Genomic DNA, 26,364 nt, shown 5'->3' with positions numbered 1-26,364 from the left:
GTTTTCAGGCAGACAAAGCCTCAGTTTTAATATTAGATCATCCTTGTGTTCAAATTCTCTTAAGAACTCATCCCTCTCCCGCCTCTGAAACCTTCTCCAACTCTACAGTCCTCCAATATGTCAAAGCAAAGAACTGCAGATGCTGGAGATGTGAAACAAACCGATCTCTCGAAAAATGATGCCAGACTGCTGAATTTATCCAACAATTTTTGTTTTTGTTTGTCCTACAATCCTCCAACATCTGTGCACCTCTTCTAAATCTGACCTCATGCACATTCCAACCTATTGGTGGCTGTGCCTTCAGCAGTCTAGGCTCTGAAACCGCCACCGCCGCCCCTGCCAAAAAATTCTCCACCTGTCTTTCCTCTTTTAAGGTTCTTGTTTAAGCTACTCCTTTGGCCAGGCTTATAGTATCTCTTTATGTGGTCTGATGTCACACTGTGACTGATAAGGTTTTCTTGAAACATGTTGACTCATGAATGTGAAACAGAGAGAGAGAAAAAAGAAACAGCTTTGGGTATGCCAAATAACGCAATGAGTTTCCGTATCTGTGATTTCTGACTCTCTTTTTCACATTCCACAAGTAACTCACTCCTTTTTATTCACTAAGTTGCTTAAATGTAGCTCATAATTCATTAGTTTAGAGTATGATTCTTCCTTTGGAACGTAACTTTTATGTTGGAGCTTAAACTATTAAATACAATGTAAGTGGAAACGTCTGACTGAGAAACTGATAAACAACGACATGTAACGCACTTCAAACAAGCTTGTCGCCAGTTACAGTTAAAAATTAACCTGTGTTTATCTTCATAGTCAGAGCTAATGTTATAAATATTAAACAATTATGACCCATTTCTAGATCTTTTGGTAAAGCCAAAGTGTCCAACATTAACAAGAGGATAAAAGTGAGCAATTCTGACAAAGAGAGCCATAAAATTCCATTAGTTCTATCAATGATTTATAAGATTTACAGATTCAAAGAGTTGTGTTGAAGTTAAAAGTAATGAGTTTGCTGTTCTACTGGATTCATCCCAAAGCAAGCTGTGTTGTGTTGGCATGGGGCTTCAAAGGTTCCACTATTAAATTTCATGCGTGTTTCTCACAGAAGGCAGATGCAGTTTTGGTTCTGATATAGTACACATATTGTTGAGTTGGGAGAGCCAAAGGAAATAAGGGTTAGTTAGACCTAAATTTACTTCTCAGAGTATGGGTAAGGTTCAAACTCATTTTGGAATTCCTGAGAGGAAAATTTGTCTAACCTGATGTTGGAGGAGCATATCGTGAGTAGTGTTCTCAGGGTCACGGGGCAGAAGTTTCACCGAGCTTGGAAGTGATCATTTTGGAACTGGAGGAGAGAAAAAACATGTACTGTGACTGAATCAGCTGTAGGACTAACAACTGTACCAAAGTTAAGGGATCACAGAAGACCATTAGAAACCTGGGGCGTCCTTGAGGTTTAAAACCCAAAGCAAGAATGCAAAGAAGTGCTGAGATTTTGGGGGACCACTTAGTTAAAAGCAAATGGAAGAAATACATGAAATTTCATACATTAGCAAATAGCTGGAATACTGAGCAGGAATCAAGTGATTTCCTGGGGGTCTGTTGCAGACTTTTGAGTTGTTCTCAGAACAATTGAATGGACCATCAAGATTCTTGCAACATACAAAAGAACTTTTGGGAATGGGTGAAGAGTAAAATAGTAGAAACCAAAACAGAAGCAGGTCTGGCAGCATCCATGAGGAGAAATCAGAGTTAACATTTCCGGTCCGGTGACCCTTCCTCAAACCTGCTGAGCTTTTCCAGCATCTTCTGTGTTTGTTTCTGATTTACAGCATCCACAGTTCTTTTGGCTTTTTATTTAGGTTAAAAAAAAACTGACTTGATTGCAAAAGTAATTAAACACTATACCAAAGTAAATGGTGCTTAGGTAGTTTAATTATTATGTACAATAATTTTTGTTTAAAAATGTATCTTGTGACTTGATGCAGTCAGCACTTTAAATGTTCAGGTTCTGATCAGGATTGCAACAATTATTCCATAGGTAACTCTCCCTCCGTATTCAATATTCCAGAAGTTGGACTTGACAGTTCCCACAAATGTCACACATCTGTCCAGTTTTCCAGAATGCTTTCCTTTAATTACACCTCCCCTGCCCCATCCAAAAACACAATATCCATTGGAACTTGATCATCAAAAGATAAAAATGTGTGTTTATTTAAAACTGGTTACCAGAAACTTGTAACTGACTGCAACTTTGGAATAGACGGCCTGCTTCCCACTGCTCTGCCTGTTGTCCTGGGCACTGCAGAGGATCATTAATAGCTTTCTCATAATAAACATACAGAAGGCTGCCTGCAAGAACCTCCCTCATGATAGCTTGAGGTCATCTATTCTAATTTTAAAATGCGTGACTTGGTTTAGCTGCAAGTAATAATGACTGCAATGCCTTCTGTCCCTAGCATTTGAAAAAAAAATGCATGTGCTCACTGTGATGAATGTGACTTTATTAAAAATTCTATAAAACAGATGTTTTACATTTCAATGTGCTGTGATCAGGGTTACCAATTGGTATAATTGGCTGTGGTGGGTAATGGCTGTTTTATTCTATGTGTATCTTATTTTTGTCTTCTACCTGCTATCTTAACTGATTGGTTACTGAAGTTCACACAATTATTTATTTTTGAATTTGTCTCCTAGCTGTATTTGACAGGCCTGTTTCTTTTCATATAATATGCCTGTACCTACACACACGCTAAGGTGAGATACCACACTGTGAAGTCATTTTAGAACTGTGGCACCAATTGTATCGTGTCATTTCCACTTACTAGTTGATACTTCATTGACAGTGCTTGCAGACCAAAAAAGAGTAAAAATGTTGACTACTCCTATTTTTTCCAACATTCACTAATTATTTTTGTCTTTGCCTCACTTCATATGACTTTCCCACTTTCTTTCATCTGTTACCTTTCAAACACCGACATGCACTGTCTCACATTCACTCTCACCATCTCATCTCCTCTTGCTCATTTTCCTCCTGTTCCCAGCTTTGTGCAGATGTAGAAAAAAATTCATCTCATTATCATCCACATCTTCATGTATAAAAACTGTCAATCAACTTGCTTCTTTCAATGATCTTTTCTACCTGGACACCACAACTTAATAATCTGTTCATTTGCCTGCCAATATATTTGGATGACCCCTCTTCTTAGCATCTTACCATTTAAAAGCAATTTCTGGTCCAAGGTGAGTGACCACTCATTTAGCTACATTAAAATCCATCTGCCCCATTTTTGTACGTTTGTTTAACATATCAGTGTTTCTTTAGAAATGTTATGCTCCCGTCTGCACTACAAAATGTGCCTTTGATAGAGTGCCAATGGCAAGTTCGGACACTTGACTAAATATTATGTTATCCACATCAGCAATAGATAGAGTGGTTGAGACCCAAGCACAGATCTTAACTGGGCATCAATAATCTTCTCTTGTCAATTCAAATGCAAATATCCATTGTCCCTACTCTGTCTTGTACTACCTAACCAGGTCCATAATTGGCTTTCGGTTTCATGGTCTATAATTTTAGCAAATGGTCTCTGATATGGAACCCTATCAAATCAATTTTGGAAGCTATAATATTATAAAATATGAACTATATTCACAGCCATTCCTCTGTCTACTACCTAAGCTACTTCTAAAAGTCAAATTAGGTTTTTTAGACATGACTTGTTCATTACAACTCCAAGTTTACTTTCTAATCAACTCAAATTTTTCGAAGTACTCTGTCACTTCATCCTTAATTATGGATTTCAATAACATTCCCAATAACCAATGTTAGACTAACTGGTCTATAATTTACCATTTTCTATCTCTTAAATAATGGAGTAACACTTTCAATTTAAGAGGATTCATCCTCAGTGGAAATTGCATTGTAGATTATGACTAAATTGTCAGCAATTTTCTCGTCTACTTCTTTAAAATTTTCAGATAGAAATGATCAGGACCTGGCAACTTACCAGCCAATAATGACTTTTCCCTTCCAATACCATTTTTCTGTTTGGCTTAAATTTCATGGGTTTCATTCTTGATTAATTTTTCATTTTCCTGGAATGTCAAGTATATTGGCTTCATCTTCAATGTCGAAGACTGATACAAAGTAATTTTTCAATACTTTTACCATTTCCTCATTTTAATTAACAAATTACCGTCATCTGTTTTTGAAGGGCCCACATTACCCTCGACAACCTCCTCTCTTCTAATATAATTGTAAAAAAATTCGTATTAATCTTAATATTCCTCACAGACCTCTTGTGTAATGCTTTCTGAGTTTTTTTTATTTTGTTTTCCTTTGCTGCTGTTCTTATCGCTCCCAGTCTGTTGAAGCTACACTATTCTTCACTCTTTTGTCTGTCTTTTATTTCAACGTTATCGCTTCCCTCTTTTGTCACTGATGGCTGTTTTATATGATAAGTAGAATTTTTGCCCTTTGGCAGTGTATACTGTACCTATATTAAGCTAAGGTCTTTTTGAACATTCCTCATTGTTCATCTGTCATTTTAGCTGAAAGCAGTTTTGTGAGGTTTGCTGTTGTCACTCATTCTCATCCCGATGAAGCTACCTTTCAAATTGTATCTTTATATCATAAACATCATAGAATCCCTAAAGTGTGGAATCAGGTCATTCAGCCTATCGGGTCCGCACCGACCCTCGGAAGAGCATCCTACCCAGACCAAAACTTCCATTCTATCCCTGAAACATTGCATTTCCCATGGCTAATCTACCTGGATTGCACATCTCTGGACACTATACGGCAATTTAGCATGGCCAACGCACTTAACCTGCACAACTTTGGACTGTGGGAGGAAACTGAAGCACCCAAGGGAAACCCACACAGACACGGGGAGAATGTGCAAACACCACACACAGTCGCCTGAGGGTGGAATCAAACCCGGGCCCCTGCTGCTGTGAGGCAGCAGTGCTAACCACTGAGATACCATGTTGCCCCTAGGGGATATTTGTACCTCTTAACAAATTACTTACGTTCTGATAGTATATAAAACTCTAGACACTAATCTGTTCTTCAGTTCATTGCTGCCTTTCTCAAATAATGGCCAGAATTTCGCAACAAGCTTGCATCTTCACCCAATTTCTGGGTGTGGGCTAGCAAGTGAGGGAAGCATAAAATTGAGTGTGATGGCGAGGGTAGCCATGCCAATTGCCTACCTGCCTCAGTTGGAATTTTGTCAATGATGAAGGGAACCTGTCTGATTCTTTGGCCAGTTGCGACTCCTAAGTGACCGAATTAATGACCACTCAAGGTTCTTCCTGCTCGAGTTGATACTTTACCAGTGGTGAGGGTGTCTATACTATGCAGCCCAGTGAAGGAGGTGGGGAGGTGCCTGTTGTGTAAGGCAATGGTTCTGGAAGGGTAAATTTTCCTGTTTCATTGGCTTCACCCATTCTACAGAAGTTACATATGGTCTGTGAGTGGAAACAGGAAGTTCAGAGAGGTTTATCTGTGTCTTACTCCTTCGCATTGCAGTAATTATGCCTGACCCGGTGTAGTTGTACTTATTGCTCTCACGCAATAAACCTTGTTATTTAAAAACAGTGCCTCATCTTTAGATTCTCTACAATGCTGTATCCTCTACCACTAATCACTAGGTAGTCCTGTGACAAGGTAAAGACAAAGGAAGGTTGATGCCAGAGTGTGGAGCTGGATGAACACAGCAAGCCAAGCAGCTCCTTAAGATGCTGCTTGGCCTGCTGTGTTCATCCAGCTCCACTTACCTCGGATTCTCCAGCATCTGCAGTTCCCATTATCATTTATGCCAGAGCATTGCCTCAAGCACTTTTGTTCAGTGCTGCGTACTGGTGGAGATGGCAAACACCAGAAGGTGCCAGAGGTAATTACTTGAAAAAATACATCATGGTTGCAGGGGTGTTGGTCCCTCCATCATGAAAAGAATTCCACTTTAGAACATGCGTGCTTTAAGACACACACAGTCAATCAGCAGCTGAAATGTGACTATTGACAGAGAGAGAAAGAGAGAGTGAGTCTGCAACAGGGCAAACTCAGCACTCCAAAGACAAGCCTTCACCATGAAGGTGGTCAAAAGTGCAGGAAAATGAGCGTGGGCTCAGGACACGAGAGAAACAGCAGCCACACTTAGAAAAAGGCAGATTTTAAACAAGTAACCTCTATAAGGAGCCAAAGTAAACTGCAAGAGTGAAGTTGGGTATCCCTACGGGAAAAGAGGAAATAGACTTTATGAAAACAATGTTGATACCAGAAAGGGAAGGCAAATGAGTGAAAAGGAGTTCTCACCTCCCATAACAAGCAACACCGCTGTCAGGTTTAGGCGCTACAGGAACAAAGAAAGGGCCAGAAAATAAAGTTTGTAATGAGGTGCAGAATCTGAAAGTCTTCAGATTTTACGTAAAGTTGGAAAAGAGCAAATTTAGTGAGATCTAGTGAAAGAGTCAAATGGAAGAAGTCACACTGGGAGAAACTAAAGATGTAAAAGGACCAGATCTAAATATTTAGGCAGCAATTTTAGCAGTAAGATTTATACTTGCTGCAGCCAGAGACCCTCATTTAGAATAAAAACCGAAAGAACTGCAGATGCTTGTAAATCAGGGAAGAAAACAGAAGTTTCTGGAAAAGCTTAGCAGGTCCGGCAGCATCTGTGAAGAAAAATCACAGGACCCAAAATGTTCAGTCTTATTTTTCTTCAAAGATGCTGCCAGACCTGCTGAGCTTTGCCAGCAACTTCAACATTCATTCAGAAAGTGGTATAGACTAAAGTGTGCATTGATTTTTGGACCTTCAAAGACGATAAAACAACCATTTTCTCTGGGAAAAAGCTTGAAAACCCCAGCTTAGCTTCAAGGAGGCAAGAAATCTCTGTAAAAGGTGGGAAACCAGTATTGTAATCATTAAAAAAGGGATGGAAAATATAGAAAAAGGCTAGAAAATCCTTTAACCTATATAGGAATACAGTAATGCAAATATGCATTTGAAAAGCTTGAAGAATTCAGTAATACAGAAATGAAGAGCTTGTTTTTTTTAAAAAAACGGCTGGCTAAAGAAAATTAGAAAATCTTGCAAGTTCTATCATCATTCAACTTAAAGCAGCATTGGTGAATAAAAATTGCATGCAATATTGAACTGACACACTGTAACTATGTGGCATTAGGATGACATAGCACATTGTGAAGAAATGGGAATAGAGACTTCCTAGCAGATTCAAGTTTAGAGAAGCTCTGTACAGAGTGCAAAAATAGACTTCATGGAGGTGACAGTTAAGATACAGTATTTCCTCAAAATTGAACATTAAAATTGAAGCATTTATATTCAGTGTGGCTGACTGCAGGTTATGTTATTAACAGACAAACATTCAAATTGAATACAGACACTTTTGAAAATGTCTGTAAACCTTAATATTTACTTCAATTTAAGAACTAATAAAATTCCTGAAAAAGCAAAATTTGACAAAAATAAAGTTGTGTCCAATAGAATTTGATTACAGACAATTTCATTAATTACTTCCACATATTAGTGGTAAATTGTCAATATGGACCTCTGAAATCAGAAATCATTGGAACCAAAATTGCTGTTGAAATTCACAATAAAACTTCATGCTGGAAGCAGGAACTGGAAAGACAGATTCTGAGAGGAAGTGAAATCCCTGTTTCAAAGGGCCTCAGAGTCTATTCACACTGTGACACAGCTGTGGACATTCTAGAGAAGCACAGGGCAAGCATACCAGAGTGAACAAGCCCAACAACAAAAGAATAGTTCAGCGCTGCAAAACAACAAGAGTTCATGTGCACAGACAATGTTTAGCCATTACTGAGGAATGCTGCATTTGCAAAACTCTAGGTCACTTCTGTAGTGGATTGTAATGAAGTCAGCTAGGTGGATACTGGCCTCTGTGGAGTTACTTTGATGTCCACGTGATTTGTTGAAGTAAGATACAGCTTCAGATCAGCAAAAATACCAGTGGCCACATATGTAAAGAGGCCTACACTGTAGATCTGATCATCAGTCGACCACCATTAGAAAAGATGCCTCTTGCCAGGGAAAATAGTTAATCCAGTTGAATCAAAAGAGGCAGAATTTGACGATGTCAATGGGCATTCTCTTGACTTTGTGTCTGGTGGAGGAACCAGTGATACTGCCCTATGTGGACACATTATCGTGCCTGGGAGGATAGGCACACTAACACAGCAACCTTGAAGTAGCCAATAGTGACAGTATTGAGGCCACGATCATCTGAAACCAACTCCAGTGGGCAGACCACTTGCTTCAGATGCCCAAGCAGCCTTTCAAGAATGGGGAGCAAAAGAGAAGTGATACTTTTCACAGGTGTTTCTCCAAAGGAATGGACTCGGACAGTGAGCATTCTGCAGAAAGGTTGCAGCTGTAGTTCAGTGGACAACGTGCTCACCTCTAATCCAGGAGCTTGTGTATACGAATCTGTTACAGAGGCTGGAGCAGCATAATATATCCTGGCCTGACAAGTCTAATACTGAGAAAGAGCTGTATTGTCAGAGGTGATGTCTTTTGAATGATCCCTCTTTTTTTCTTAATTCTAGTAATGGGACGTGAGCATCAGTAGCTAGGACAGTATTTATTGCCCATCCCTAATTGCCCAGAGGGCAGTTAAGAGTCAGTCGTATTGCTGTGGGTTGGGAGTCACATGTAGGCCAGACTGGATGAGGATAGCAGATTCCTTCCTTAAAGGACGTTAGTAAAAAGGATTGGTTTTTCCTGATGATTGCAATGGTTTCACGGTCATCATTAGATTAATTTCCAGATTATTATCGAATTCACGTTGCACCATCTGCTTGCTAAGTGGCATAAAATATGATCTAGTCATTCTTACATGTTTGTTTGTGGAAATTCATGTTGTGCCATATTTTCTACATTAAAATATTGACTACTATATTGACTGTAAAATTGTGAAAGATGCTGTATGATGCAGTCTTACTCACTGATTTGTAAGCCTTCATAGTTCGAATTTTATTATGTCCAGCGTTGAATTGTAGAAATTCTGATATATTTTACCTTAATGTTGTATTCCGAACTACTGGAATATCACTTACAAGGTCATTCTGCAGCAGAGGATATAAGCAGATTTTTTTTTATTAACTCTCAATGCTAATTCCCTCAGTGTTTCCACCATATTAAGTGCTAAAGCAGATAAATGCAAAACTGATAAGGTAGCGTTTTTGTTTGTTCGTGGACTATCTGTGCAGTTGCTGACAGAAAATAATTTTATCCAAAGCTGTTAAACCCACAAAACTGCCCCCACCCAGAGTAGAAATAACAAGAACAGTGACTTTCCACTAACTTTTCCTGTTTGTGGATATTCAAGGAAGACCTTTAAGTAGAGCTCATTTTTATGTGTTTAACATATTATAAATAATTAATTTACTAATAAACCGAGCAATACAACTAACAAGTCATTCACTATAGCACTTGGTCATTTTTAGTTATTTAAAATCAGATTGAACACCAGCAGTGGAATTAAGACTGTTACGAAAAGTGGTTATTTTTATTGCAAACCCATTTTCAGCTGTATTAATAAAACAGCAACAGGTTACCATCTTTAATTAATCCAGGAACATCTTTTAATGCAAAAAGATAAACAATTGTGTTCTATTACACTGATGGTTTATGCTCAATCATGAAAGATGTAGCATTCATGATTAAGCAATGAGATTTAATGGAAATATGCACTGTGACCTAAGGAATCCTATTTTCTGATTGTACTTAAAGTAGAAAATTTCTCCTGGGGTCGTTGTGATTCACAGTGCCTGTAAGAACCAGATTCAGTTTTAGTTTTTGTTTTAATCAGCCAGTTGCGGACAGAACAGGATCCAGATATAACTTGTGGCCTTTTTGCTACAGGCTGTGTGGTTTACCAGTTTCAAAGCCATCGTAATTCCGAGCACGGTGTTTATGCCCGACATCAAATCATATGACCTGTGCACTCCGACTCAAAATTATGGAGGTAGGATTTCCCAAAAACCACTGAAATAATTAATAAGTCCACAGATTAGGATCACTTCATTTTAAGAATACAAAACAAGGAGGGCTCTTAACCCAACCATGTGCAGTACTCAGTAAAAGTACCCAAATAACTAAAATATAGAAAGATACAAAGAAGTACATAGATAACTATCAACAGATAAAGTATATTTTGTCTGATACATTCATTTTAGTACACATCTACAAATTAGGAGCACAAGTAGGCAGTCAGCTCCCTGAGACTCCTCTGCCTTTAAGTAAGGTCCTGGCTTGTTCTGTTTGTGTCTTGAATCCACATTTCCACCTATGCCGAAAAACCTTTGAGTCTTTTGCCTAACGAGGAGCTCTTTGCCCCTGCCTTAAAAATATTCCACGTTTCTGCCTCCATTGCCTTCTGAGGCAGACAGTTTCAATGTAGCATCTCTGTAGCTCAGAATTCTGCTGTCACTTTTCCGCTTAAGGAATACTCTGCTTCTTACTGTGCTTCGCTCCGAGGCCTCAAACTTCTGTTTGATTGAATTGTTGCAGCACGGAATTCAGCTCATTCAGCCCAGTAGTTTATGTTGCCTGTTTACTTTGGTCTCAGATTTAGAAGATTCCTGTCTCTGGGAACCCATGAGGCAAACAAAGCATGTGCTTCCACCTGCTTCTCGGAGCTTATTTCCCTCGGACTGTTGCTAGCCTGAAACTAGCGGACTCCTCTGAGGGCTGCCACTCTGCATCTAACATGGCAGAATGCAAATCTCTTGCCCATCGCCTTAGGCTTGTGGGAACAGTTTGCAGGTTGATTGGCCACCTGTTTGGTCATGTTATGAGCACACCTTCCGTGACCGTACGCACAGATCTCCTGGCTCACAGACAGGGGAGTGCTATCCATTGAGCCAGAAGGTCTCTTGCCCCTTCTACCAAAATGAATTCCTCTGGGGAAAAAAAAACTGCACTAAGCGAGTTAAATGTGATATGCTCTTAAAAATACGAGTTGGTTTTACTTACTGAGCCCACAATTGTCTAATTATGTTGCCTCAACCAGCCCTCTAACACTTTATGAACTTTGTGTTCCTCCAACTCAGGCTATTGTGTATTACCCCTCTTCTTTGTCCTACCATTGGCAACTATATCTTGACTTTGGAATCCTTCCTGAAACCTCTATACTCTTTAAAATATGACCAAAACCCATGTCTTTGAATCCACCCCTTCTCCTTGCATTGTCCCAGTGATTACTACTCAATCTTAATATTAAATTCTGTCTCATCCCACTCCTATGCATGATCTTGGGATATTTTACCGTACTAAAAGCCATATATCAATGCACGTTTGTGTTGTTATTGTGTCATCGTTTGATGATGCCACTGTATTGTCAATCACACCTGCGACTAAGAGTTGGATATTTTTCCTTCCACATTTTCCCCTTTTTGTCCCAAAGCCACTTTCTGATTTAATGCAATAATAATCAGGAGTAGAAAGCCTGATTGTCGGCCGTTTCGGAGAGGTAGTTAAGAATTAATTGTGTTGCCATGGGTCTGGAGTCATGTGCAGGCCAGACCAGGTAAAGATGGCCGATTTCCTTCCCTATAGGATGTTAGTGCGCCAGACATTGAGCTAGCTTTCTCTAAATTCCAAATTGTTTTCAAAATTTAATTTCACCACCAGCCATGATGGGCTTCAAACCCATGTCACCCAAGTCTGCATCCATCAGGACTCAATAATTTTAGAGTCAGAACGCACCTTCCATGTCCTTTACCCACCCCAACATCCCTGTCTTCATGTGGGCTGCTTTAATCACAGACAATCCATTTTCACCCACTAATGAATATGATTTTCAGCCTTTCTTTCTCCCCCAAATCAGCACTATCCCACCCTTTTTGTCTGCCAGATCACTGCTTTCTCTCACTAAGCTCAATTTTCACCTTTCATGTACTCCTTTACACTAGCCCCCACCCCCTCTACCCTCGTCCCTCATCTTCAGCCCATATACCACCTTTTCCTAGCTACAATCAGCCCTGAAGAAGGGTCACTGGACCAGAAACTTCAACTTTACTTTCTCTCTGTAGATGCTGCCAGACCTGCTGGGTTTCTCCAGCAATTTCTATTTTTGTTTCAGATTTCTGATCTGCTGTTCGCTGTTGTGCATTTCCTCAGAACATTCGTCTGGGACTCTGGGATTACCTCTTGTCTTTTTTGTCCCTTCCCCAGTGTCCCTTACTGATGTTCAGTTCAGCAGCCCGACAACAGCATGCTAGGAAGTCTCAATGAATTGATCTAGACAGCTAGCACTGCTTAGCTCATACTCCGGGAGCACAAGATCGAGGGTGCCTGCAACAAAGGAGTACAGGAATGTCAGATATGTCACCTTTCTGATGAAACGTTAAACTAAGTGCTCTTTGACCTTCTAAAGAGGACATCAAAAATTCTGAGGCACTGTTCCTCAAAGAGTAAGTGAGCTCTCCTCACTGCCTTGGCCAATATTTATCCTTCAATCAATATCACTGAAGCCGATTATCATCATTTATCATCACTGATGGTAATATCTTGCTGCATGTGTGCCGGATTCCATGTTTCCTACAGTCCAGTATTGATGCACTTCAAAAGTGTTTACTTTGGAGCTTGAGAGGGCTGATAATGAGAACTCGGGGAAAACAGACTCGCAATAAGATATCGTTCATTTCAGACCATGGTGATGAGAAAGGTCTTTGCTCAAGAGTATTGCGAATCCTTTGAAATTGTCTTCCCCACAGGGCTGTGGATGTTCCTTCAGTTTAATAGACTGATTGGTTGGTCTCTCAGCGAATCAAGGATATGAGCAACAAGCAGGATATGAGGTTGAAGCCAATCGGCCTTGATTGAATTGCACGGTGGGGCAGGCTTTGAAAGGCTGTTTGACCTGCTCCTGCAGTTAATCACCTTAGGGTGCCCTGTCAGTGTAAAATATGCTATAGAATTGCAAGCGTTTTTCCTTTCCATCTCTTGCCTGCTGAGGATCAATGCTCAGCCAGATCCAGTATTGACCGAATACTTGTGTCTTTGGAGTTGGAACCGTTACTGAATTTGCACCACCTTAGACCGATATTTCAGTGGGCTTTTACAACAACCTACCAGTGCCCAGCTAAGATAACCAAGCTGTGAAATCAAACCTGGTATCTTCTGAGCAGAATTAATTAGTAACGTATCATGCTACTGTTTGCCTGCTAAGCCCTCAAGGAACTCGGACCACCCGGCATATCCTGTAACACAGAAGTGCACGCTATTTTCAGCACTGAAACAGACCATTCAGCTCAACTGGTCTTTGTAGTGCTTACGGAGAGACAGTGGAGTAGTTGTAATGTCACTAGGCTGATGGCCTGGGTGCGTGGATTCAAATCTCACTGTGACGAATGGTGAGAAGTTTAAATACAATAAAAATCTGAAATTAAAAACCCAGCCTGATGAGGACCATGTAGTCGTTGCCTGTTATGGTTTTTAAAAAAAATGTTTCACCAATGTCCTTTAGAGAAGGACATCTGCCAACCATACCTGGTCTGGCCTCCATACAACTATAGGTCTACAGCTTTGTCGCTGACTTATGACTACTTTCTGAAATGGTTCTAGCAAGCTGAATTGAACAAGGGGCAGTTGGCAAAATTTGCAGGCCTTACCAATGATCCTTGCAGCCCATGAAATAACTAAAAAATGCTTGCAAGTGAGCATTCTTCCACCTTGCACGGTTGCAACACATCCTCAGTGCATTGTCAATACATCCTCTATTACTTTCTTCCTAATGCACTTATCTAGATTTCCCTTAAATACAACTCTATTGTTTCCCACGTGCTAGCAAGTTACAGATTCTAAACATCCTCTATGTAAAGAAGTTTCGCCCGAATTCCACATTAAATTTATTAGTGGCAATATTATCTTTATGACCGCTCATTTTGATCACCCCCATCAAATCCTTTCTTCACTTGAAGACCTTTATCAGGTGACTTTGTGATCTTTTCTCTGCAACGGGAGTTGGAACATTGTGTAACAAATGGGCAAGTTTCTGAAATAATTTGCTCCAAGTTACTTGGCTGTGGGTTGATATGTTGACTTGTAGCACAGAATGCGTTGTCATAGTACCAAAATCCTAGACTTGATTTATTAAACCATTCTGTTGTTCACCATAGAGAATGTTGATTTGGATTTTTACTTCAAAAACATGTTACTGTACCTTTATTGGGAGAAAACACGTACGAATTTTGAAGAGATTTACACAGGCAATCCAAAAAGCTGGGGGGTTGGAGATGGCGGAAGCGGTTGTGTGAGGCACAGGCTGCCTCAGCATATGAAGAAAAAGATCTGTTTGGCGAGTCAACACCTAATCTTGTCCTATTCTGCTGTGCAGTGCAAGGCCTACTAACGTTGAACGAATCCACCAACTGAGGAAGGAGTACCAGCAGGCCAGGCGGGAGGGTGCCATTCCATCTTACGAAGAGCATGAAGGCAGGCGGTGGCCCAGTGACTATGAACCAGGCTGGGTAAGTCTTTGCATGTGAAACCGTTGAGATGGTGCTCTCTGTTTATTCACCTTGAGTAAATACTGTGAAACCGGACCTGCTCTTTTTTGCGATTGAACAGACATGTGAACCGAAGTAGGAAACCTACAGTGGCCTAAGCCATTAAATCCCAGCTGCACTGATTTCATTCACAGCTGTCTTGGGTATGTGCTTCCCGGGCATGTATGAAGCAGAATAACACTACTTTAAAGTATTTGGCCAGCAGTAGGCAGCAATAAATATTTACTTGTGCCACCATATGGTTTCTTGCCTTTTCACAGATGGATGGTTATTGTGGTAGCCAGATTAAGAATTCTGTATTATTTATCCATGCGTTGCTCTTTGTGCACTAAGTTTGGAGCCAGGCAATGTTTTTTTTTGGTGATTCATTCAGCATTGCAGCTTTGTTTATCCCCTAAGGGACAGCATACTTCTGAGACCCTTTACCTCTTCGAGTGCAGGGGAGGCAGTTCAAATGAGTTTATTTTGATTTACTAAGGTGGGTGGGGGGGGGGGGGGGGTGGGGTGGGGGTGGGAGGGAAGAAAACAGCTTTCCAGACACCAAGAAAGCAAATAGCAGCTGATGTGCTTTGTCATGGTCACACCAGCAAATTAAGTTGTTGGATCTTTACACTCGGTGTGGTTCTATACTGATGACTGTAGTGTTCTGAAGTGACATTCTGACTAAGAGCCGAGTAGAGCTGCCAACACTCCAGGAAAGATTTGGACTCTTCTGGTACATCGTGGCTGTGAAACTGAATCATCAATGTGTGAGATTTTTATTCTGTGTTTTACTTGCACGTGTTAGTTTATCAATTACTTTGCAAAGTTGTAGATTGGAAAGAGGGTCATTTGACTTGGTGGGATGTTTGATGGTCATGCGGTGAAACCTCCAAGGATATACGCACAGGTAGAGCTCGCTATCCCAGCATGCAGTGGCTTAGCCTTTCTTTCCATTTGACTGCCAGACTGTTGGGGCCACAAGAAAATCAGACACACTCAAAAATAGAGTCAATTTAATTTTGTTTTTTTTTGGTGAAATACAAGGGTCCAAATTGCGTGAATAGAAGCCTTAAAGCTGTAAAGTGTGCTGGCAGCTGGGTGGGATGATGTGCGTTCAACTCTGTCACATGTTGGAGCAGTGAATCTCTGAACTCAGCCAAGGCTGTGGAAAAGGTGGGGAAGGATTTCATTCACCCGGAGAGGAACAGAGCATCAGTCAACATCACCTCAATGCTCATGCAAGTGGAATTGAGACAGGAGATGGTAGTGCGGTGGTAATGTCAGTGGACTTGCTCTTCTAATGCTGTGTGGCCTGCATCATTAGTTACGAAGCGCTTCAGGGCATTTTGAGGTCATGAGATGTGGAAAATAAATGCAAGTCTTCCTTACTTAGATAAGGGTGATAAAAAGTATGTGGATTGCTGTGGTTGAAGAAGATTTGCCACCAGCTTCATATAGACAACTAGAGATGAGCCATGGATACTGTTCTAGCCAATGATGCCCATGCCCCATGAACAAATTAGAACACAATTTGGCATGATATTAAAAGTTGCAGTCTTCTTTAAGGAGTTAAAAGAAAAATTGTGGGAGCAATTACTATGTGCATAACCTACCTACCACTGGGAAAGTTGCAGTGAGGTCGTCAAAGATGAGCAGAAACCAGCACAGGAAGGGGAGGCGGACGGGAGTCCAGAGGACAGGGGTGGGCGGCAGTACAGGGTCTACAGGCAGTGAAGACACCCGCAGATGACTGAAAGCCAGTGCTGAAGAAGGCTGTAACTCTGTGATAATGAGAACTGCAGATGCTGGAGAATCCAAGATAACAAAGTGTGAAGCTGGATGAACACAGCAGGCCAAGCAGCATCTCAGGAGCACAAAAGCTGACGTTTCGGGCCTATCTCTGATGAAGGGTCTCGGCCCAAAACATCAGCTTTTGTGCTCCTGAGATGCTGCTTGGCCTGCTGTGTTCATCCAGTTTCACACTTTGTTATCAAGGCTGTAACTCTCTCTTCTCAAATATCTGAGCCGTCATCACCGCAGCCTGGCAATTTACAGGCAGCTACACAGTGATGCATTGCCCAGACAACAGGTGCCCTTTTCTTCAAGGATGGGTGACTGGGTCCAGTGCCTGGAGCAGTCAGCTGGTACCCTACAAGACCCAGCACTGGTCTCTCCCTGACATGACCCTCACAGAGAGGTGAGGACATTGACGCCCTGGAAGGGAACAGCTCATCGGGAAAGAAGGTGCTAAGAGAGCAGTGATTGGAGGCAGAGAGTGATAACATTGATGCCCACGCTGCGCAGACTTGGCCTCACTTCCAAGTTCCTTGGGAAAGAGCACCACCCTCCGCTCCCTCTGAGGGGAGGAGGGGGGTGGGGAAGGGGTGCACCTTCTGACCCTCCTGCAACATTTGGGTCCAGATGTTGGGGTTGGGGGTCAAGGTTCTAACGCAGAAACAGACCCAGCTCCTGTTCCCAGTATCCAGGGTGAAAATGTGGCCCCACATCACGCGACAATATATTAGGTCAGATCGAAGTGGTATGTTTTTGAGGAAGGCGGAGGGAAAACTCCAGATCATCGGACCCGGAAAGCTGAAGGCACTGCTGCCTTTGGTGTATTGAAGAGATGTACAATGAAGATGGAGTTGGCCGAACTGACAGAAGGGGAAAGACAAGGTCACGAACATGGTTTAAGCATTAGGATGACTATTTTAAAACCAACCCATTGCTGGAAGGGAGTCGAAGGAAGTCACAGCAAGCAATGGTGGCAATGACTCCTGCAGAGTAAACATTTTTTATTTGCATGCCCAGCTAAATCGTAGGTGGCCTGCCGTGTTGTAAGATATCGTAATTGGCAATGAAACGATGAGGAAGATTTTGTCTTTCATATTCTGTAAGTTTGTTTATATTTCGTTTGATGGATGCCATGCCCCATCACCACACAGAAAGAGCTGCGGCTACTAAAATGCAGCGAGGACTCAATCTATTCATTTATCGGTGATAGAGATGCCCACAAGCTGTTTGCGATGACCTCCTTTCCTTTCCTGTCCCTTCAAGCATCCATTCAATGCATTCATTTATGGAGCTGTCAAGGTCAGAAGTTAATGTTACGTGAGGTCAGTGGAATGGGATATCCATCCTTTCTAGCCCCTCGTTGGCACTTCGTTCCAAGCACTGACTTATTATGCCACTGAGCAGAGCGGAGTTTTGTCAACTTCATTCTCTGCCACACCAACAGTAAAGTGACCCTCTAAAATAGATTTGAGACTACACTAACCAAAGCAGGACTGGAATGTGAGTAATCACAGTTCCGGGACTGGATGTCAAGATGGCATTTTATTGACAGCTGGGCTTTGAATGAATGGAAAGGTCATGACTATTGGGTTCTCTTGATAATAATAGTAGACAGTTCAGTCAGTGAAGTTATCATTACGTGAATGGATAAAGCAATAGCCACTTAATCACTAAGGTTCAAGATAGGGGTTGCTGGCATAATCAGGCAGTGCAGTAAAGACACCTTCCGGAGGTGGAAAGGAACACCACTGTGGATATAATGGGTCAGACAGGTCATCAACAAGAGTGACCAAAACAAAATCTGTTTTTTCAAACTTGAAGAGGACATCTAGGGAAGTTTGTCAAAGTGTGCCATATTGAAAAAGTTTTATCCACCACTAGCCACTTCTGTTGTGTAACATGGAATCCCAATACAAAATCGATCCTTCATAGGCAAAACCCTATGTCCTTTTAATGTCCTCTAAGTCATTTTTTTTTCCCTTACGAATAAGGGTATGACACAAATAAGGGAACTATTACCCTTAAATAGTACATTTTGGACTATACTTTGCAGGAAATACACAAAATTATATAATCTTTGTCGAAGTGGAGCAGGGATCTATTATGTTGTGAGTGGTGGCTTGAGAATTCTACACTTTTTTTCGGTTTCCATATTTGCCAATGCGTTGATGCATTTTTTGTGTTAGTGTATGGTATTAATATGAAACAGGAAACCTGTGTGTAGTTGTGTTTGGCAATGCAACATTTTGGAAGTGGAGATAGAAATATAGCATAATTTACAGGCAAGAACCCAGGAGTGTATCAGCATTTATACAGAGTCCCCAGAAGTACATAAATATTTTCAGGCAATCCCCGTACATGTTGCAGTGTTTACAGACAGTCCGCAGGAATATATCGGCATTTACAGACACCTCTCGGGAGTGTATCTGCTTATGTAGAGGTCCTTCCCTGCAGGAATTATACTGGTTTTGTTGATGGCCTTGACTCCTGTGATGTTTTCTGCCCCTGTTTTTCAAAAATTGACTGAGGTATTTCTTTCCTCATATAATCAGCAACAATTCACTCTTACCGACACAGCATTCACCTTCAGTGGTTGGTATGTATACTTCATTTAACAAGCAGTTGCACATGTTTTTTTTTTGTTTGACGCTTTTAAACTATGGACTAGTTTTCACGTTTGCTATCATTGGCATTGATTCCTGATTCTGGAGCATGACTTATTACTTTCAAACTTAAGCTGATTGACTGAGACTCCAATTGACTGGATCTTTGTGTTAGTGGATTCGTCCTTGACTTTGGCCCATGGAGGTGTTCAGTTTCAAGATTTGCGTATTGCTGTATGAATCCTTTCAAGAATCCACGGATGCTTATGGAAAGTTTCCTGCATGTTTTACAGGCTTCACATGATTTTCAGAACCTACTAGTTCCAGGTTAAGCAGCAGGGCTTGCAATGAATGTTTGATTCATTAGACACAGACTCCGCATGTTGAGATGGCTTTTCACAAAGCTTCCTGTGAGGAAAGAACTGGAAATGATTTGCATGCTTTTCTGAAGTACTGTTGGCCTTCATATGACGGCTCATGTTCACTGTTTAAAAAAAGACTTCCATTTGTGTAGCACCTTTCATGACCCCAGGGTGTCTTAAAGCATGATGCAGACAATCGAACATTTTTAAAGTGCAGCCACATTTGCAATGTAGGAAATGCAGCAATAAGTTTATGTACAGCAGGATTTCTCAAACAGTAACTTAATAATGACCAGGTAATCTGCTTTAGTCTTAATGGTTGAGGGATTAATATTAGCCAGGGTGAACTCCTCTGTTCTTTTTCAAAATAGCACCCTTAGATTCAACACAGCCAGAAGAGAATAGATTAGTTTCACTTAATAAAATGTGAGGCTGGATGATCACAGCAGGCCAAGCAGCATCTCAGGAGCACAAAAGCTGACGTTTCGGGCCTAGACCCTTCATCAGAGAGGGGGATGGGGAGAGGGAACTGGAATAAATAGGGAGAGAGGGGGAGGCGGACCGAAGATGGAGAGTAAAGAAGATAGGTGGAGAGAGTATAGGTGGGGAGGTAGGGAGGGGATAGGTCAGTCTGTCCGTCTTCCCTGGACTGACCTATCCCTCCCTACCTCCCCACCTATACTCTCTCCACCTATCTTCTTTACTCTCCGTCTTCGGTCCGCCTCCCCCTCTCTCCCTATTTATTCCAGTTCCCTCTCCCCATCCCCCTCTCTGATGAAGGGTCTAGGCCCGAAACGTCAGCTTTTGTGCTCCTGAGATGCTGCTTGGCCTGCTGTGTTCATCCAGCCTCACATTTTATTATCTTGGAATTCTCCAGCATCTGCAGTTCCCATTATCTCTGATTAGTTTCACTTTTTTGATCCAGAGGACTGCACCTCTGATAGTGTAGTACTCAATCAGTACTGCAGAGAAGTGGCAGCCTTGATTCTTTGCTGCAAGTCTCCAGAGCGGGACTTGAACCCACCACCTTCAGAAACAAAGGGAAGAGCATCTGAGAATGTGGTGAAAGCAGATTTAACCCATCGCTTTCGAAAGGGAAACAAAACCCAAAGAACTGTGGATGTTGGAAATCCAGGACATCAATAGAAATTGCTGGAGAAATTCAGCAAGTCTGGCAGCATCTGTGGAAAGAAAACAGAGTTAACGTTTCAGGTCCAGTGACCCTTCTTCAGAAAATGAATCTCTACGGCTGCGTGGAAAATACCAGCGCGTGATACAAGATGAGTTACTTTACCAGTGAACCAAATGAATTCCTTCTGTGCTGTAGCCTTTCTGCTTCTACTAAAATTATTTGACCTATTAATTTACTTATTGCTGTTGATAGACATAGCTCAGTTGATAGTACTCTCATTTCTGAATCTCAAACTTGTGGGTTCAAATGCTCCTCTCCTCCACTCCCCACAACATCCCTACTCCAAGGCTTGAGCATCTAAATCAAGCCTGATCTTCTGGTGACAGTACTAAGGGGGCAGATGGTACCGCACTGTTGGATGAGACTTTAAGCAAGACCGCATCTTGCATGTGCCCTATCAGACCAACACCCTGGCCAATCAACATTACAGCCATGATTTAGTGCCCAGTGCTCTAAGCTTGATTCGACAACTTCGTGGAGTGTGACCAGCTCCCCAGCCACCAGAGAGCCCGCCGCACTGAGCACCAATTAGGTACTCAAAATGTTGACCAACGTGCTTCCCATAAAATTAGGAGGCCCGCCAGAGACATTCTGCCCAGCCTGAGACTTAAAAGCCAGTCAGAGGGTGGCATGTTCTGCATCTGGGGCGTAGATCCTAAGGTCCAGGATGTGAGGCCATGCGAGAAAATGGCGAGAAGCTGATGGGAACAGGGTTTATTTGGGGTGGGGAATGCAAAGAGAGGGTTTCTGAAGCAAAAGCAGGGAGGGAGGTGGCATCCAGCACCAACGCCATCCCTCAGCTAACCCCGTCACCCTACCAACACCCCAATCACTACCTGATGAGTGGAAGGCAATGAAGCCTTCCTCTCAGGTACTTGGACTGGTGGCAAGGGCTTTTACTTGCTGATGGGTTTGAGGGGGCCACCCATGGACCTTGCCGCCCAGCCACGATGACGAGAGGGTGGCGAACACATCACCCAGTTATTTACCTTCCTTGCCACTTGCCCCACCACTTCCAGGGAGGGGAAAGCCATACTCCAGTTCCTCCCTTCATAAACAGCTGCCCCTTTATTCTGGGACTGTGTCCAGGCCCAGAGGAAACAGTGTCATTATACCTACCCTTTCTACTTCTCTAGGAATGTCTTACAGTTCCCTAAGATTCTACAATTTTCAGTCTTTTGAATCCCTGCAAGTCTCAGCCCATTTGACTCAATCTCTGAGCACAAAACAGCCCAGTCACTTCAAGAATCACTGTGAAATGTCTATTTTGCACATCATACCTTTTTATTTTCTAAATAAAAATGAAAGAGCGGTAGATGCTTTAAACCAGAAACAGAAACAGAAATGCAAAATGGTACAGTCGTCACTGTGGGAGATTGCCATTTGTCCAGACGGCCACTGTTTCTCCTACTTTTTCCTTTTAAAAGTGGCTATAAAATGCTTTTAGATGTCCAGTACTTGCGTGGGAGATGCTATGTATGTGTCGTTCTCTCTCTTTCTCTATCGGTCCTCGGATGGAGTAGAACATACTTATTGTAGATTAGCTAGCCGAGTAACTTAAATTGTGGGTATCGTTAGCGAGCCATGGAGAGGAATGTAGATCCCACTGCCACAGAATCGGTCTTTTTCTTCTCTTACAATTGCAATAGAAGTGGTTGACCTTCACAGTAAGACCTTAGCCTGCTAGGCAGTGCTAGTTATCTGACTACTTTTATTGTTGCTGCATCAAAAAATAAGTGTTTTATTACTTCTTATTTGAGGTCCAATGCAATCGACATTCTACAGAAGGGGATCAGCAAGTGGCAGCCAATTCCACTGTAAGGGGAAGGTGTAACTTTGACCTGTTGAGTGACAACCCCATTATAGCTGGAGATGTAATGTTGGTCAGTGAGTGACATTCACTCTATAATCGGAATGTGTAGTGGTGGTTAGTGTCAATAAGATGAGTTAGTTTGATGAAATAGGTGTCAGCTGAGGCTCAGTTGGCAACACTGTTCTCTCTGAATCAGAACATTGTAGGTTTAAGCTCCAATTCTGACACAGGAACACAAAATTCAGACTGACGCTTCAGTGCCTGTTGAGGGAGTACTACATTCTTGGAGGAGCTGTCTTGTGGATAAGTATAGCCCTCTCAGACAGACAAAAAATCCCAAGCACAGCTTCAAAGATGCAAGGTCATTGCAATGCACATTGGCTGCCCAGGTGAACCTTCAACCTTGTGTCCCACCCCCCCCCCCCCACCCCAATTTTGGGAATTGGCAGAGGAAATGACATCATGAGAAGCCGGTGGAAGCGATGTCATGGACAGCCAGTGGCATGGCACGTGCGTCAGTGTGAGGATTCGCTACTTCCATGTTGGGATTTCAAATTCCCTGCTGTATGAACAAACCCAAGCAAAGGCTGTGGGTTACAACTCTATCCACAGCTTAGCTTCCAGTCAAAGTCATTAATAGTAATAACGCAAGAGCATTTTGCATTAAACCTTAAAAACAAACTGATAACCCTGCTGAGAAGTGAAATGGTCCAAGCCCCACAGCTCAAACCTTATTCTATCGTAGCCCATTAGAATCACAACAGCTGGGCGTCCTCAAGTTTTTGTTTTTGTTTTGGTTTATGGAGGCTTGAACTTGGTAGGGCAGAAGTGGGTGTGCTTCACTAAACGAGATGTCGCTGTGTGGCAATGCCATGCATTGGTGGGAGTTGGCATTTCTTTTGTCTAGGTGCTGATGAGCAGTAATTGGAATGATTTGTTTAAAACGCTGGGTATCTGTTTCCAATTTTTTTTATCAAAGCCAACAATTGTACCAACCCACCACTAACCCTGCCACCAAATCACGCTACCCTAGGAAATTGCCTGCTTTGCATACAGTGGTACCACCAGCGTTGTGAACTATAAGGGGTCATTTGATGTTACATATTTGTTCATGGGTTGTGGACATCACTATCAAGGTCATGTGATAACACCCGTTCCTAAATGCCCTTCTAAAAGTGACAGTGAGCCACTTCTTCCTGCTCCCCCAGTCTTCTGGCCAGCAGTTATCCCTCAGCTAACTCCCAAAACAGGTGATCTATTCATCGTCACCATATTGCTGCTTTTGAGAGCTTGCTAGTTTAAAGGTGGTTGCTGCGTTTCTTAAACCACAACGGTGATTATACTTCAAAAATGCTTCATTGGCTTTCAAAAATCCCTATGTCAAGAATACAAGCTTTGCATTCTTGCTTTCTGCTTCCATTAAAAAGAACCTTTTAGATTGTCCATCTGTCTGCTGGAGTTTGAAATCTTACCCTTTGAGTCGGGTGTGGGGTTGTGTGAGGGAAGCAGAAGCAAAAGGAGGGCTAGAGATTTGTATTTTTTTTAACTTGAAGGCAACCAAGAGAGCGTGCACTCATTGTTTTTGATATATTTTTGTTCTGAAAGGGAATGATGTGTGAATGTGTGCTCAATTTTTTTTGGCTTGGTTTATGTCCAGAGGCTATTTCAAGCTAATGCATCTGCTACCCATCTGCATGTCTACTCGCTTCAAATAACGTCAAACCGAAATAAATTCATGTGATAAAAAGTGATACTTTTGTGTCATTTTGCTGCCATTCAAAAACTGGCTTATTCTGGAACCCACGACTCTTGCTTTAAGCTGGGCAATTAACGACTATCCTTGCAGTAGCACTTTTGCCCACTTGCGCGTGCCTGCAAGATTTATTTCTCTCCAGGATCTCTCCCAGTGCCTCGGAAACTAGAATTGTTTAGCTTGCTTCACCATTCAATTACATTCTGGCTGATCCATGCCGTAACTCCATCACTCCGCTGCACCCCCACCGCCCCCGCTCCACCCTCCTTTGATACCCTAAATAACCAACAAAAGCAGTTATTAAGCACAGTTTCGCCATTTTCATAGAATCCCTATAGTGTGGAAGCAGGCCACCCGGACCATAAAGTCCAGACTGATCCTCCAAAGAACATCCCACCAGAACCACCCCACCATCTACTCCCCTGCCCTATCCCTGTAACCCTACATTTCCCATGGCTAACCCACCTACCGTGCGCAACCTGGGGCACTATGGGCAATTTAGCACGGCCAATCTGCCTCACCTCTACACCTTTGGACTGTGGGAGAAAACCGGAGCACCCAGAGGAAACCCACGCGGACACGGGGAGGACGTACAAACTCCCCACAGACAGTCGCCCGAGGGTGGGATCAAACCTGGATCCCTGGCGCTGTGAACTTAAAATTAATTCCAGTCTCAAACACCTTATTTAAGGAGAGTGCATTAAAATTTTTACTTCCCATGTGTGAAGAAGTCATCCAAAAAATAAAAGACCTTCCTATTAGTGGCGCTTGGAAGATGATTTTCAAAGGAAAGCTCTCTTGTCACCTTCAGCTCCACAGTCAAACATTTTTGCTGCAGTTGTGATTCTTGGTAAAAGTTTTCTTCAGTTGAGAAAACTTATGCAGTTATTTATAACTGACGAGCATGTGGTGCGTTTTCTGCGTCACTCAATGCAGGAGACTCAGCAGGAGATTCCTGGACACGGTGACTTTGAAAATGATGTTTCAGCTTTCAGCATCTCCACAAAGCATTCCTGGTGAAGAAAGCACTGAGTGTGATGAGCATTGAAAATAAAGCCAAGGGTTCTAAAACCATCAACTGACAATGATACATAGCAACTCATCCAGCACTGGAACAGAGACAGTACAGGGCTAGATATCGTCCTTTCAAGATGTGTCCCTATATATGCCCATATGGCACCTTTCATGACTTCAGGATGCGTTACCTCAAGATGTTTTACAGCCATGAAACGCCATTACTATGGTACTGTCAGAAATGAGGCATTCAGTTTATACATGGGGCGCTTTCTCGTGCCTGTGATGTGGGGTCTTAGTTTACCTAAAGGCAAGAAGGCTAGCCACTGAGCTGCAGTTGACCCTAATATGCCTTTATTAGGAAATGGAATTTTCAGAAACTGAAGGTTACCAAAAGCAGAAATTTCAATTGAAAATTTGCTGAAATCCCAAATCTGGATTTTGACTTAACTCTGAACATTCCTTTTACTGGCCATTCCCATTTTATGAAAGTTCATGATGGTCTTCGAAAGCTCACGCTTGCCAAGTTGTTGTTCTTTGGATTAAAGGAAAAGATCGAGGAACTGTTGAAAGTTGTACTAACTTATGTGGCAGGAATATGTGTTCATTGGTTATTTATTTATTGCAACTTTGTATCAGAGGCCTATTCAGATTATGAACCAGGTTGCATGTCTTTCCGCAAAATGTCAGCAAGGGAAGTGTGTACCTTGACCAAATTTTGGTTGCCTTCAGATGTCTGGGATCTACCATTTTAATGTGTTCTTAAAATTGTTGTTTGCATTTTCAGGCATATGCCACATGCCACTTAGTCCTTGAAGTCCAGCTAAAGCTATTAACTAGCCGCCTTGGTGCTGTTTGCTGGAACTATTATTTTTGTGCTCAAAATTCCCATTCACTCCTAACAAGAGTGACTATCTTACCATCAAGCCAGGGGATCGACCCTGGTTCAACGAGAATGCAGGGTGGCATGCCAAGAACAGCACCAGGCATACCTGAAGATGAGTATGAACCTGGTGAAGCCACCAAACAGGACTACATGCATGCCAAACAGCGAATGCAGCAAATGATAGACAGAGCTAAGCGATCCTACAACCAGTGGATCAGATCTAAGCTCTGCAGCCCTGCCACACCCAGTCGTGAATGGTGGTAGAGAATTAAACAACTCACTGGAGGAGGAGGGTCCACAAATAAACCCACCCTCAATGATGGAAGACCCCAGCACATCATTGCAAAAGATAAGGCTGAAGCATTCGCAACAATCTTCAGCCAGAAGACCCAAGTGGATAATC

At 42.1% G+C, this 26,364-nt stretch overlaps 1 protein-coding gene across 2 annotated transcripts in view; it reads left to right on the top strand.

Moving 5' to 3' along the window:
• Nucleotides 1-26,364, top strand: part of LOC125453947 (partitioning defective 3 homolog B-like) — an 883,406-nt gene that overhangs the window by 769,385 nt on the left and 87,657 nt on the right. For both annotated transcript variants that reach the window (XM_059647050.1, XM_059647051.1), the window contains exon 21: nt 14,391-14,523. In XM_059647050.1, the coding sequence (XP_059503033.1) occupies nt 14,391-14,523 (133 nt within the window). The remainder of the gene's footprint in view (nt 1-14,390; nt 14,524-26,364) is intronic.

Source organism: Stegostoma tigrinum, chromosome 7, assembly GCF_030684315.1.
Source record: "Stegostoma tigrinum isolate sSteTig4 chromosome 7, sSteTig4.hap1, whole genome shotgun sequence".
Lineage (NCBI taxonomy): Eukaryota > Metazoa > Chordata > Chondrichthyes > Orectolobiformes > Stegostomatidae > Stegostoma > Stegostoma tigrinum.
Note: the sequence above shows the minus strand (reverse complement) of the source record. Positions and strands in the feature narration are given on the sequence as shown.